This window comes from Xiphophorus couchianus, chromosome 14 (assembly GCF_001444195.1).
Source record: "Xiphophorus couchianus chromosome 14, X_couchianus-1.0, whole genome shotgun sequence".
NCBI classification, from domain to species: domain Eukaryota; kingdom Metazoa; phylum Chordata; class Actinopteri; order Cyprinodontiformes; family Poeciliidae; genus Xiphophorus; species Xiphophorus couchianus.
This window is the reverse complement of record NC_040241.1, coordinates 596,728-610,612: the sequence shown is the minus strand read 5'-3', so window position 1 is coordinate 610,612 and position 13,885 is coordinate 596,728. Positions and strand designations below refer to the sequence as shown.

The following is a 13,885-nucleotide window of genomic DNA, read 5'->3' as shown; positions in this document are numbered from 1 at the left end:
TAGATTTTATTTGTGAGAAAAACAGCAGTCTTTTGTCACTTTCTTAAAAACAAAAACAGTAATATGTTCCATTATACATTACTTTCCTAGCCCCAAACTGTTGTATCTTGTATGTTAATTCAAACATCTATGCTGAACATGGAGACACTTTGATATGGCAGTAGTCATCAAGGTCAACCATGCATTCAAAGGGAGTTATTTATTACACTGCAAAGAGTAAAACTACAAGCTGAGGCTAACAATAAATAGCTGTAATCACATAGACCCTACTATATAGCTTGTATGTCTTTGTACAAAGGGTAAAACACAAAAAACATTGTACAGATATGTTTATTGTGACAATAATATGTATATCTAACCAAGAAACCCATGTATTTAGTCAAAATTTATTTCTACTAAACATGTAAAAAGAATCAGAGTTGACTAAAAAACGTTACAAGATATCAAGAAATCATCAATAAAATAAATTCGACTCAACACTGTCAATAAATCAACCAATATCTGTATTTTTTGTAAGGTTTTTGGTAATTGACACACACTCCAATGATTTTCTGCACAGCAAAGTTTGTTCAATTTCAAAAATACTTCATTAATCCCAAAAGGAAATTAAATTAGTTAGCGCTAATTTAGCTAGCAATATTTTATGACTGGGAATGGGACAAAAATAGAAATATAGGCCTTCACACACATACAAACTTGTGTTATTCCTTATATCTAGGGTTTAGAATGAAGGCCCACAGTGCAGCTATAACAGCTTCAACTTGTCTGACAAAACTTTTCACAGGATTTAGGTGCTTATAGGAATTTTGATATTTCAGATCACATCTGTTAGGTCAGATACTAATGATGGACAAGAAGGCCTGGCTTACAGTCTCTGCTCTAATTTATCCTAAAGTTGTTCTGTGAGGTTCTGCCCAGACTAGTGAAGCTCCTCTACACCAAACCTGCTCATCCATGTTTCTCTAAACTGTGTAGCTCATTAACCCATTCTTCAAGACAGTGATGGCTGTTGGCAGAAATACAGACTCTTGTAGAGGTATGTATTACAGCGAATTTGAAGAAGAAGACTGAGTGAAGATACTCACAACCTTCCCCAGCTTTTAAGCCTCTGTGTCTCACCCACTAGTCGCCAGTGGGGTGGCGCAGCTTACTACAATCGATAGAAGCCACACAGGCACACCTGCTAGAAAGAAACAAACGCACCCAGTACAACACTTTCATTCTATTGGCTGAGAGATTGCCAGGTGATTGTGCCAAAAGGTGTATCCAAAAGTGAGCAGAGACTAAGTGTGAGCGCGAGGAGAAGTTTTGAGTACAATCATTACAAGTTTTGAGAAGAAGGATATGAAGTCTTGCTTTCAAAATAAAAATGTAAGCAAAAGTATTAAAAGTTTTGAGAGCAAAAGACCTGAAATCCTTCTTTCAGACTGAAAATGTGTTCTCTTGAATTACAGCAAAAAAATTCCCCCATACAACGTCCTGTTTGGTGTAGGCCATGGGTGCAAGAGACTTTTCTGTAGGCCTTGAGCAGTTGTACAAGTGTACCAATTATCGTGCTTCTACAATGAAGTAAGGTCTATGCACAAAGTGTTTTGAAAGTTGCCAGGGGGCTTGTTGAGCCGTTTCTGTTGTGATTTTTGCGACTACCTTAAAATATGTAAATTTCACACAGGCGTGATGACTGCCAAGTCACAAATATTAAGGCCTCCAAAAAGTCAAATAATTTGATGGAATCTTAAAAGAAAATTAACATTATGGTTCCAATCATTGCGCTCAGCTGCTCAGACTTAATGAATGGTGCTTCCTGGTTCGCTGCTTTGCAAACACCAACACAGAGTGTGTCAAGTAGCATTGTGCCAATGGTTTTCATCTGTTTGAATTTATGATTATTTCTCTGTTATTCAGTCATACCAGCATATTGCCTTATCATTTCATTTCTGCATTTAGTTTCAGTGTTTCTTCAATTTTGTTCTTCGTATAGTTCATGCAAGAGTTGTGTTCACTCTCAAAGTGATATACCAACTACATTCTACACTACAAAACATATTTAACAAGGTCACGCACTTGAGGATCAATCATAAGACCAGTAATGGCGATGGTCCACTCCTTCAGGACATGTGATTCAGTCTTGTCTGGCTCCCTGCCTAATGAGTTGGAGCGGGTAGTTTACTGTTATAAAGGTGGCCATTGTTCTGTTGGAGTCTTGAACATGGAGAAGGTCCAACATCATCATCATTACCCTAAGGTGACCCTGTACCAGCTGAATGAAGAATAAAGTCATTGTTTTGCTACTCTGTATATACAGTATTGTCATGTTAGGATGTTCCATTATTAATAAAACAGTCATTGATCTAATCCCAAGAGCAATTGAAGAGAACCTAATCATCTTCCATTTTTTCTTTAAAAGCTAAACAGTGGGTTCTTTTGTGCTAATACACAAAGGTTTCAATGGAATGTTGTTGGGATGCCTGACTTGCCCTTGTCACTTCAAGTGTTGGTCGCTTTATAGATATTGGCTGAAGATAGTATGTCCATGTTTTATCAAGAATGGCACATGCGTTTCATTTAAAGTTTAGTTTAGAGAAGTTTTTGACTTGTTTCCAGATGATGACTATTCAAATGTAATAATTGTAAGTGATTTGAACTGTTTTCTTGACCCTTTTCTAGAAAAATTAGGAATATGGTTGATATTTGGACTGCTCAACATCCATCATGTAGAAATTACTCATTTTATTCACATATACATAAATCTTACAGCAGGATTGATTATTTCCCGACAAGTAACAACCATATTATTGAACTGCTAATTCTACAAATAATAATATACTGATTTATGATAACTTATGCCAACTTAATGCGAGCCTTCTTATTGACAACAACTTTGCTAAAAACATAACTTCAAAATTAAAGAACTTTATAGAAGTAAATTACAATGGTGAAGTATCTGATTACATTTTATTGGAATTTTGTGTGGCAATATAATTTCCTACACCTCAGCTCTTATAAAAGAAAGAGAAAAATGCCTTTTTTTTTTTAAATTAACAGTGTTCACCCCAGCTTGGAAAGGAATTCCAAATTTCTAAATCACCAGGGGCCTCATGCATAAAGCCTGCATGCGCACAAAAAATGTGCGGCATCATATTTTACGCACAAGTCGGCATGTATAAAAATAAAATTTGCGTCAAAGTTTGCGTAAATATATGCACACTTTTTCTCTGGCGTGAAAATGTGTGGCAGCCATGCAAACTTTTTCTGTGGACAATATCAAAGTACAAAGTGTCAAAACTCACCTAAATACACTGAAATCTGACCCCATCAGCATTATTTAGACCAAGAACCATTAAACCTGATGGATTTTTCATAATTTTCATCTTTATTGTATAAATGTAAACAATGAAACTGAACTGCGTTTATCCTAAGACAATAACATAACACACACACATGCACACCCTCACCCACAAAATAAATAAAATAAAGATAAAAGGATTTGAAAACCTCACTCGAATGTAAATAGAATAGAATTCAACTTTATTGTCATTGCACTGTCACAAGTACAAGCAACGAGATGTAGTTTGCATCTATCCAGAAGTGCTCTACGAGATATAAATATTTATTTACAGATGTACAAGACTATGTATGTATGGACTATAAGGGGTTATAGCAAGAGATATAGATATTGTGTATAAATATAAATATGGGAGCTATATGCACAGATTATACAGAATATACAAGAATGTTAGGGAATGGATTATAGATAAATAATGGCAGATAAAATTTACAGGTTAGTAAATAGTAAATTTCTTCAGTTTTTGTCACACAAAGATGTAACACATTGGACACAGAGTTGGATAAGTAGATTAACTCTAAACAGGTATTTATACTATTTTATGTGTGGTTGGCTACAGTGCAGACCAGCAGCTGTGCTCCATTTCCCCCAAATTGGGATTTATAAAGGAAAGGTGTGCTGGTATGTGCACACGCATGGTTTTATACATTTGAATTTTTTTGTGCGCGGCACTTTTCTAAATTTGTCTGTACGCCAAGTTTTAGTGTGAAAGCTGTGCACTCTGTTATACATGAGGTCCCTGATGACTATAGGGAAATACTGAAACTTAAATATGAATACAATGGTATTGTGAACGGCTAGGTTAGTAACTCGCTTTGGAAAATACGACAAAAGAATTTTGAGCTTGGGGATAAGCCTGGCAAGCTGCTGGCGCAACGACATGAAAATGCCCAAACCACAAGATCCATTTGTATCATCAAATCTAAAACAATGCACTCTTTTAACCAACCCTGCTGACATAAATTGCAGATTCAGAGTTCTACTCTGAGCTATATTCTCCTGAGAATAATGTAACACAATCTTACACTGAATAAACCTGATAGGAACGGTCTTGAGTCTGAATTAACTCTTCAAGAGGTCAAAATCACAATAAACTCTTTACTTTCCCTTTAATGTGTTTAATGCAATGATCCAGTTCACAAACCTCTACAAAAGAAGTAGCCGGTACTACTTGACCATGTCAGATAACTAGTAAGAGAGTCATAAAAAAGTGCCATCCTCATACTGTGATCTTATGAGACATTTAGATAAACAGCTTAGGCATTCCTACACAGCTTATAATCAAAACCTGAAACTTCTCATTTTGCCATTGATATGTTCACTGACTACCTTTCAGTGGGACTTTTCAGAATGACCAATATTTGATATTTGTCAATTCAAGTTGATGATTTTCCCTTTTTTTCTGGCATTCTTAATGGTTAGGTTATCAATGAGCTGTCAAAGTTGAGTGTTGTGTGGACTAGGAAGACTGGGACACACCCAGTAGGAGCTCATCAGGAGGAGGTGACATTCTCTTTGAGCTCTGCATGCTTCTATTTATAACAAATATTTGCCATAACTCAGAGAGGTGGGAGAGAGAGAGACCTCCAGCTCATTCCAGAGATAGTGGCGGACAGAAAGCTCACTCTGTGCTTTTCATTACACCAGAGCTTTGCTGCATGCAGAGGATGTGTTCCAACACTGTCAGTGGACTCTGAAAAGGTTTTTGGGATTTCACCTGTAATTCTTCTTCTTGAAATACAAAAACTGTTTTTAGCGTTTGGAGCAGCTGCTGAGCGAAAATGCCAGAAGAGAAAGGTAGAAATGACTTTCATTAACCTTCAAAGAGCTATTTGTAGTGTGCTCACAGGGCAAGAGGGTTAAAGGTAGACTTTTCTTTTTGCAAATAAGCAACACTTAACCTTATAGTAATGTTACTTTTGTTTTTGTTCTAAGACACAGTTTTCACAGGAGCATCATCCTACACCTTAATGATTAAAGTTTGTATGGGGCACTGACTCAAACAGTTTGCCTTTAAATACTGCTCAATGTGTTTGTGTGTTGCGTAATTCCATCCTGAAGCTTAAAGTGCTTTCCATGTGAATGAGACTGTGGTAGAAACCTTAATGTCTTTGCTGCAACGTCCCTGGCAGCTAGAAACTCTGGAACTTGCTCTGATATTAAAGTATAAAGCTAAATGTTGGTCTAAAGTAATAAGTACTCCACAAGTCATAATCTAGCAGGAGAGTCTTGATTAGTAAGTTTAAAACAAAATGTTGTTTCCAATTGTTCTGGTTTGCTAAGTAGATGCTATTTTCTACATTTGTTCTGTATTTGTAAAGTATAAAGCTAGTTAGTTTTTACATGCACAATATAGCTCTAGTTAGTTATAGTTTTCCCCCATTAATTACTATTTTTATTTATTTCAGTTAACAAAATGCTGTCTGAATTTCAGTTTTTGTTATTTCATTGGTAATTATATATCATATAATAACTGTATAACCTTATATAAAATGACCAGGCCAGGCTATTATATTATACATATAAGGTTTATAATTTTTCTGCACCAAAACATTAACCAAAGTGTGACAAAACTAAAACTAAACAATATTTAAACAATAATAACTAATAAAAACTAGCAAACACGCTATATTAACCTATAATAACATTGATTTGAAGGAACAAATAAGCCCTACAACAAAGTCTAGCTTTTCAGACATCATCTAAAGTACTTCAGAAAAAATGTTTTCATTGTTGACCCAGTTGGCTACGACAAGAAATCTGACTTGGTGACCATATTTACTTCCTTCTCTTATTCCCAATCATTTTGCTTGCACTGCTAACCTCCATCTGTTTACTACTGTCTTCATAAAGGAACATACGTTATTTTGTATAGTGTGAATGTGTGTCTCTGGTCACCACAATGGGACAAAGCATGCTTGCTGGTGAACACACACCCTATATTAGCTGTAAGCAACTGATCTGATTTATTTCTTGCGTAGAATTGAAATACTTTTCTGCAATGAAAGTGCACACAACACTATGCCAGTAGTGGCTTAGTGTTGCCAATTTCTCCTCGACCCTCTAAGGCCCCATGCCCAAGAGAGGGACAGAGGATCCGAGGTGTGTGACGTCCTTCATTGGCTGGTTGTCAGCCGACACAGAGACGCCCTGCACTATTTCAGACCTAACAGTAAGCAGACCATCTACCCATCTGTTTACTACCAGCAACGACACTGCCTTGCTAAAGTGTTGACACCCCCTAACCCAACTATTAATGGCAACAGAGTGACAAGACATGAACAGGATTTACAGTGGGTACAGAAAATATTCAACCCCCTCTATATTTTTCACTTTTTGTTTAATCACAGCCGTTTGCTAAAATAAAAAAAGTTCATATTATTTCTCATGGATGTACACTCAGCATCCCATCTTGACAGAAAAAAACAAAAATGCTCATCACCTTCCCAGTACAATCCCAACAGCTAAACGATGGGGTGTTTTTTAGCTGCAGGGACAGGACGACCGCTTAAAGTTGAAGCAAAGATGAATGTGGCCAAAAACAGAGATATCCTGGAAGAAAACCTCTTCCAGAGAGCTCAGGACCTCAAATGGGTCGAAGGTTCACTTTCCAACAAAACAATGACCTGAAACACACAGCTATAATAACAAAGGAGTGGCTTCGGAACAACTCTGAGCCAGACTGAGGCCTGACCTAAACCCAATTGAAATAATATGAACTTTTTTGATTTTAGTAAATGCCTGCAAAGAAACAAAGAATGAATAATTTAAAGGGGTCTGAATACTTTCGGTTTCCACTGTAAACACTGCAAGTTATTCAAACACTGAAAGAGGCAGAAAGCATCACTACAACTGATGGCTGGACATCTTGGATACATTCACAGCAAGCTATCAATAGTTGCTGGGAAATGTTGTGCTGCAGAATATTCATAGTTGAAGCACTCTCCTGAGGTCTGAAGAAATAAAAATATATCAGAAAAAAGAATTTTTTTGAGTTTGTGGCAAAATGAAGACCTAAAATAAAGACCTTTATGAAACATAAATTTGATTTTTTTAAAGTTTTCTTTTAAGCAATTTTAAAATTTCATCTGTCTTGTGAACTCAGTATCGTGTCTTGTGAGCTTTAGGTATCACTACACCCCTTATGTTTAGTTTTCACCTCATATATCAACCTGCATGTACCTCCAATGATTTTATTGTGATTTCATGTGTTCAGAGCAACTCTTTCTACATGAAAAAAAAAAAAAATTCCCTTCTCACCCACCACGGGTGGTTCTTATCCTCTGAGCTCGGGTCCTCTACCAGAGGCCTGGGAGCTTGAGGGTTCTGCGCAGTATCTTGGCTGTGCCAAGGACTGCACATTTCTGGACTGAGATGTCTGATGTTGTTCCTGGGATCTGTTGTAGCCATTGGTCCAGTTTGGGGGTGACTGCCCCGAGGGCCCCGATGACCACAGGCACCACTGTGGTCTTCACCTTCCAGGCCCTCTCCAGTTCCTCCCTGAGGCCCTGGTATTTCTCTAGTTTCTCGTGCTCCTTTTTCCTGATGTTGCAGTCACTTGGTATTGCTACATCTATCACAACGGCTTTCCTCTGTTGTTTATCCACTACGACAATGTCTGGTTGGTTCGCCATTACCATTTTGTCTGTCTGGATCTGGAAGTCCCACAGGATCTTAGCTCTGGCGTTCTCCACCACCTTTGGGGGTGTTTCCCACTTTGATCTCGGGGTTTCCAGTCCATATTCTGCACAGATGTTTCTGTACACTATGCCTGCAACTTGGTTATGTCGTTCCATGTACGCTTTCCCTGCCAGTATCTTGCACCCTGCTGTTATGTGCTGGACTGTCTCAGGGGCCTCCTTGCACAACCTACACCTTGGGTCTTGTCTGGTGTGGTAGATCTGGGCCTCTATTGCTCTGGTGTTTAGGGCCTGTTCCTGGGCGGCCAGGATGAGGGCCTCTGTGCTGTCCTTGAGTCCAGCTTTTTCCAGCCATTGGTAGGATTTACTGATATCAGCCACTTGGGTTATTTGCTGGTGGTACATCCCATGTAGGGGCTTGTCCTCCCATGATGGTATCTCTGGCACCTCAACCTCCGTTCCCTGTTGTCTGAGACATTCACTGAGCACATTGTCTGTTGAGGCTTTGTCCCTGATGTATATATGGATCTTAGTTGTTTCGTCCTGGACTGTGGTTCTCACACTCACTAGTCCTCTGCCTCCTTCCTTGCGGCTCGTGTACAGTCTCAGGGTGCTGGATTTGGGATGGAACCCTCCATGCATTGTTAGTAGTTTTCTAGTCTTAATATCCGTGGCTTTTATCTCCTCCTTTGGCCAGCTAATTATTCCAGCAGGGTATCTGATTACTGGCAGGGCATAGCTGTTTATCGCACGGATTTTGTTCTTGCCATTGAGCTGGCTTCTCAGGACTTGCCTTATTCATTGGAGGTATTTAGCTGTGGCTCCTTTCCTTGTGACCTCATCGAGGTTGCCATTTGCTTGTGGTATACCTAGGTACTTGTAACTGTTCTCTATGTCTGCTATTGTTCCTTCTGGGAGTGAGACCCCTTCTGTGTGGATGACCTTCCCCCTCTTTGTGATCAGCCGTCCACACTTCTCTAGTCCGAATGACATCCCAATGTCCGTGCTGTAGATCCTGGTGGTGTGGATCAGTGAGTCGATGTCTTGCTCACTCTTGGCATACAGCTTGATGTCATCCATGTAGAGAAGGTGACTGATGTTAGCCCCATTTTTGAGTCGGTATCCGTAGCCAATCTTGTTGATAATTTGGCTGAGGGGGTTCAGGCCTATGCAGAACAGTAGCGGGGACAGAGCATCTCCTTGGTATATGCCACATTTGATGGACACTTGTGCAAGTGGTTTGCAGTTGGCTTCAAGGGTGGTTTTCCACAGCTTCATCGAGTTTGCAATGAAGGCTCTCAGAGTCCTGTTGATGTTATACATCTCTAAGCATTCAATGATCCAAGTATGTGGCATTGAGTCATAGGCTTTCTTGTAATCAATCCAAGCCATGCACAGGTTGGTGTGTCGGGTTTTGCAGTCTCGGGCAACTGTGCGGTCTACGAGGAGTTGGTGTTTGGCTCCTCTGCTATTTACACCTATACCTTTCTGTGCCGTGCTCATGTGTTTATCCATGTGTTTGCTTATCTTGGCCGCTATGATGCCTGACATGAGCTTCCATGTTGTGGAGAGGCAGGTTATTGGTCGGTAGTTGGGTGGGGCTGGAACCTTTGATGGATCCTTCTGGATTAGGATTGTCCGCCCTTCAGTTAACCATTCAGGGTGAGTCCCACTTTGTAGCAGCTGGTTCATTTGGCCTGCCAGTCGCTCCTGGAGGGCAGTGAGTTTCTTTAGCCAGTAGGCATGGATCATGTCAGGCCCTGGTGCTGTCCAGTTTTTCATACTTGAGACTCTTTCTTGGACATCTGTCACAGTGATGGTTACCAAGGCTTGCTCAGGGAGGTTACTATGGTCCTCTCGTAGAGAGATCAACCACTGTGCATTGCTGTTGTGGGACGCCTCCCTTTTCCATATGCCTTTCCAGTATTGTTCAGTCTCCAGCCTTGGTGGGTCTACTCTGTTGTTATTACCCTGCCATTGAGAGTACACTTTAGCTGGTTGAGTGGAGAAGAGCCGGTTAATCCTTCTGGATTCATTCTCCCTTGTGTATCTCTTTAGGCGGCTGGCCAAGGCTTGGAGCCTCTGTTTGGCAGTTTCGAGTGCTTCAGGTATGGGCATCTGCCTGTACTTTCTGGGTACTGGTCTTTTCATTGTACCCTTGTGGAGCTCTGACAGTTGGCTCACTTCCCTCCTTGTTTCCTTGATTTTTGCCTCTAACCGTCTTTTCCATGGTGGGTATTGGGTCTCATGGCTGCTCTTATAGCCAAGTGTCTCAAGGATCACTGATGCTGAGTTGTAGATCAGCTCATTGGTTTCTGTTATGGTGTTGGTAGGGATTGTTCTCAATGCTGCATTCACATTCTCAATGATCTCTGATGGTACTTCACTCAGCCGTTGTAATTGGCGCCGAGGAGGTCTGGTTGTCATTCGGGTCATGATTTTCTCTCTCAGGTCAGCAGCCGTCTCGTTCAGCTCTGATTCGCTCAATGGGGCCGTGTATCCCCTGACTGGGTGGGGACTTGTAGTTAAGTCCCCACAGTTCTGACATCCAGGTTCCTCCTTTTTGCCGTAGCATTTGTGTTGTATCTCGTCAATCTCAAGGTGTGATAGCAGTTGCCGTTTGCGGATGTTGGAACACTGAGCTACTAGTTGTTTAGCGCTTAGTGTTGACTAGGGATGTCGAAGTAACCATTCCTTCACTAGTCTTTGCATGTAACCTCTCTGATTAGGGTTACTTGAGTAGTAGCATTCCAACAGATCCACATTTTCATCTCTCGCCCATTTCCGTCTTGTTCCAGTAGCCCATTTGTCATCAAGGTGCTCTGGTTCCCCAACACCTGACGCAGACCTTGTTTGGCCGGGCGACGTCTGAGCCGGCAATATATATATATACAAATTCCCTACATGTATATATATATACATATATATATATATATATATATATATATATATAAAAAAAATTCCCTTCTCACCCACCGCGGGTGGTTCTTATCCTCTGAGCTCGGGTCCTCTACCAGAGGCCTGGGAGCTTGAGGGTTCTGCGCAGTATCTTGGCTGTGCCAAGGACTGCACATTTCTGGACTGAGATGTCTGATGTTGTTTCTGGGATCTGTTGTAGCCATTGGTCCAGTTTGGGGGTGACTGCCCCGAGGGCCCCGATGACCACAGGCACCACTGTGGTCTTCACCTTCCAGGCCCTCTCCAGTTCCTCCCTGAGGCCCTGGTATTTCTCTAGTTTCTCGTGCTCCTTTTTCCTGATGTTGCAGTCGCTTGGTATTGCTACATCTACCACAACGGCTTTCCTCTGTTGTTTATCCACTACGACAATGTCTGGTTGGTTCGCCATTACCATTTTGTCTGTCTGGATCTGGAAGTCCCACAGGATCTTACCTCTGGCGTTCTCCACCACCTTTGGGGGTTTTTCCCACTTTGATCTCAGGGTTTCCAGTCCATATTCTGCACAGATGTTTCTGTACGCTATGCCTGCAACTTGGTTATGTCGTTCCATGTACGCTTTCCCTGCCAGTATCTTGCACCCTGCTGTTATGTGCTGGACTGTCTCAGGGGCCACAACCTACACCTTGGGTCTTGTCTGGTGTGGTAGATCTGGGCCTCTATTGCTCTGGTGTTTAGGGTCTGTTCCTGGGCGGCCAGGATGAGGGCCTCTGTGCTGTCCTTGAGTCCAGCTTTTTCCAGCCATTGGTAAGATTTACTGATATCAGCCACTTGGGTTATTTGCTGGTGGTACATCCCATGTAGGGGCTTGTCCTCCCATGATGGTATCTCTGGCACCTCAACCTCCGTTCCCTGTTGTCTGAGACATTCACTGAGCACATTGTCTGTTGAGGCTTTGTCCCTGATGTATTTATGGATCTTAGTTGTTTCGTCCTGGACTGTGGTTCTCACACTCACTAGTCCTCTGCCTCCTTCCTTGCGGCTCGTGTACAGTCTCAGGGTGCTGGATTTGGGATGGAACCCTCCATGCATTGTTAGTAGTTTTCTAGTCTTAATATCAGTGGCTTTTATCTCCTCCTTTGGCCAGCTAATTATTCCAGCAGGGTATCTGATTACTGGCAGGGCATAGCTGTTTATCGCACGGATTTTGTTCTTGCCATTGAGCTGGCTTCTCAGGACTTGCCTTATTCGTTGGAGGTATTTAGCTGTGGCTCCTTTCCTTGTGACCTCATCGAGGTTGCCATTTGCTTGTGGTATACCTAGGTACTTGTAACTGTCCTCTATGTCTGCTATTGTTCCTTCTGGGAGTGAGACCCCTTCTGTGCGGATGACCTTCCCCCTCTTGGTGATCAGCCTACCACACTTCTCTAGTCCGAATGACATCCCAATGTCCGTGCTGTAGATCCTGGTGGTGTGGATTAGTGAGTCGATGTCTCGCTCACTCTTGGCATACATCTTGATGTCATCCATGTAGAGAAAGTGACTGATGTTGGCCCCATTTTTGAGTCGGTATCCGTAGCCAGTCTTGTTGATAATTTGGCTGAGGGGGTTCAGGCCTATGCAGAACAGTAGCGGGGACAGAGCATCTCCTTGGTATATGCCACATTTGATGGACACTTGTGCAAGTGGTTTGCAGTTGGATTCAAGGTGGTTTTCCACAGCCTCATCGAGTTTGCAATGAAGGTTCTCAGAGTCCTGTTGATGTTATACATCTCTAAGCATTCAATGATCCAAGTATGCGGCATTGAGTCATAGGCTTTCTTGTAATCAATCCAAGCCATGCACAGGTTGGTGTGTCGGGTTTTGCAGTCTCGGGCAACTGTGCGGTCTACGAGGAGTTGGTGTTTGGCTCCTCTGCTATTTACACCGATACCTTTCTGTGCCGTGCTCATGTGTTTATCCATGTGTTTGCTTATCTTGGCCGCTATGATGCCTGACATGAGCTTCCATGTTGTGGAGAGGCAGGTTATTGGTCGGTAGTTGGGTGGGACTGGACCCTTTGATGGATCCTTCTGGATTAGGATTGTCCGCCCTTCAGTTAACCATTCAGGGTGAGTCCCACTTTGTAGCAGCTGGTTCATTTGGTCTGCCAGTCGCTTATGGAGGGCAGTGAGTTTCTTTAGCCAGTAGGCATGGATCATGTCAGGCCCTGGTGCTGTCCAGTTTTTCATACCTGAGACTCTTTCTTGGACATCTGTCACAGTGATGGTTACCAAGGCTTGCTCAGGGAGGTTACTATGGTCCTCTCGTAGAGAGATCAACCACTGTGCATTGCTGTTGTGGGACGCCTCCCTTTCCCATATGCCTTTCCAGTATTGTTCAGTCTCCAGCCTTGGTGGGTCTACTCTGTTGTTATTACCCTGCCATTGAGAGTACACCTTAGCTGGTTGAGTGGAGAAGAGCCGGTTAATCCTTCTGGATTCATTCTCCCTTGTGTATCTCTTTAGGCGGCTGGCCAAGGCTTGGAGCCTCTGTTTGGCAGTTTCGAGTGCTTCAGGTATGGGCATCTGCCTGTACTTTCTGGGTACTGGTCTTTTCATTGTACCCTTGTGGAGCTCTGACAGTTGGCTCACTTCCCTCCTTTTTACCTTGATTTTAGCCTCTAACCGTCTTTTCCATGGTGGGTATTGGGTCTCATGGCTGCTCTTATAGCCAAGTATCTCAAGAATGTGAATGCAGCATATATATATATATATATATATATATATGTATATAGTACTCTGACATTTTCTGCATTTTTTGCAATGTTGCATTAAATATTATTCTAGGAAGTGACATAAGCATGAGTTTAGTGCTGTGTTACCACGTCCGAGGGCAAACTAATACTTCTGGTTCAGTTCATTGTATTTTTCAGTGTGTGAGCTGTGTTGCCGTTACAGTCCTGGTGTTCAGGTTGAAGCTCTGAGTGTTAAGTTGATGACTGAAAACAGCTGGCAACATAGAG

The 13,885-nt window shown here is 41.8% G+C and overlaps 1 protein-coding gene across 9 annotated transcripts in view; it reads left to right on the top strand.

The window, feature by feature from the left end:
• Positions 1-13,885, top strand: part of ablim2 (actin binding LIM protein family, member 2) — a 111,731-nt gene that overhangs the window by 7,365 nt on the left and 90,481 nt on the right. For 6 of the 9 annotated variants that reach the window (XM_028037775.1, XM_028037774.1, XM_028037777.1 and 3 more), the window contains exon 1: positions 4,932-5,143. The exons of 1 other annotated variant lie outside the window; for it this stretch is intronic. In XM_028037775.1, the coding sequence (XP_027893576.1) occupies positions 5,128-5,143 (16 nt within the window). In that variant the 5' untranslated portion in view covers positions 4,932-5,127. Of the gene's footprint in view, positions 1-4,931; positions 5,144-13,885 lie in introns of those variants that run through there. 2 more of the 9 variants (XM_028037778.1, XM_028037779.1) reach the window with 1 other exon arrangement.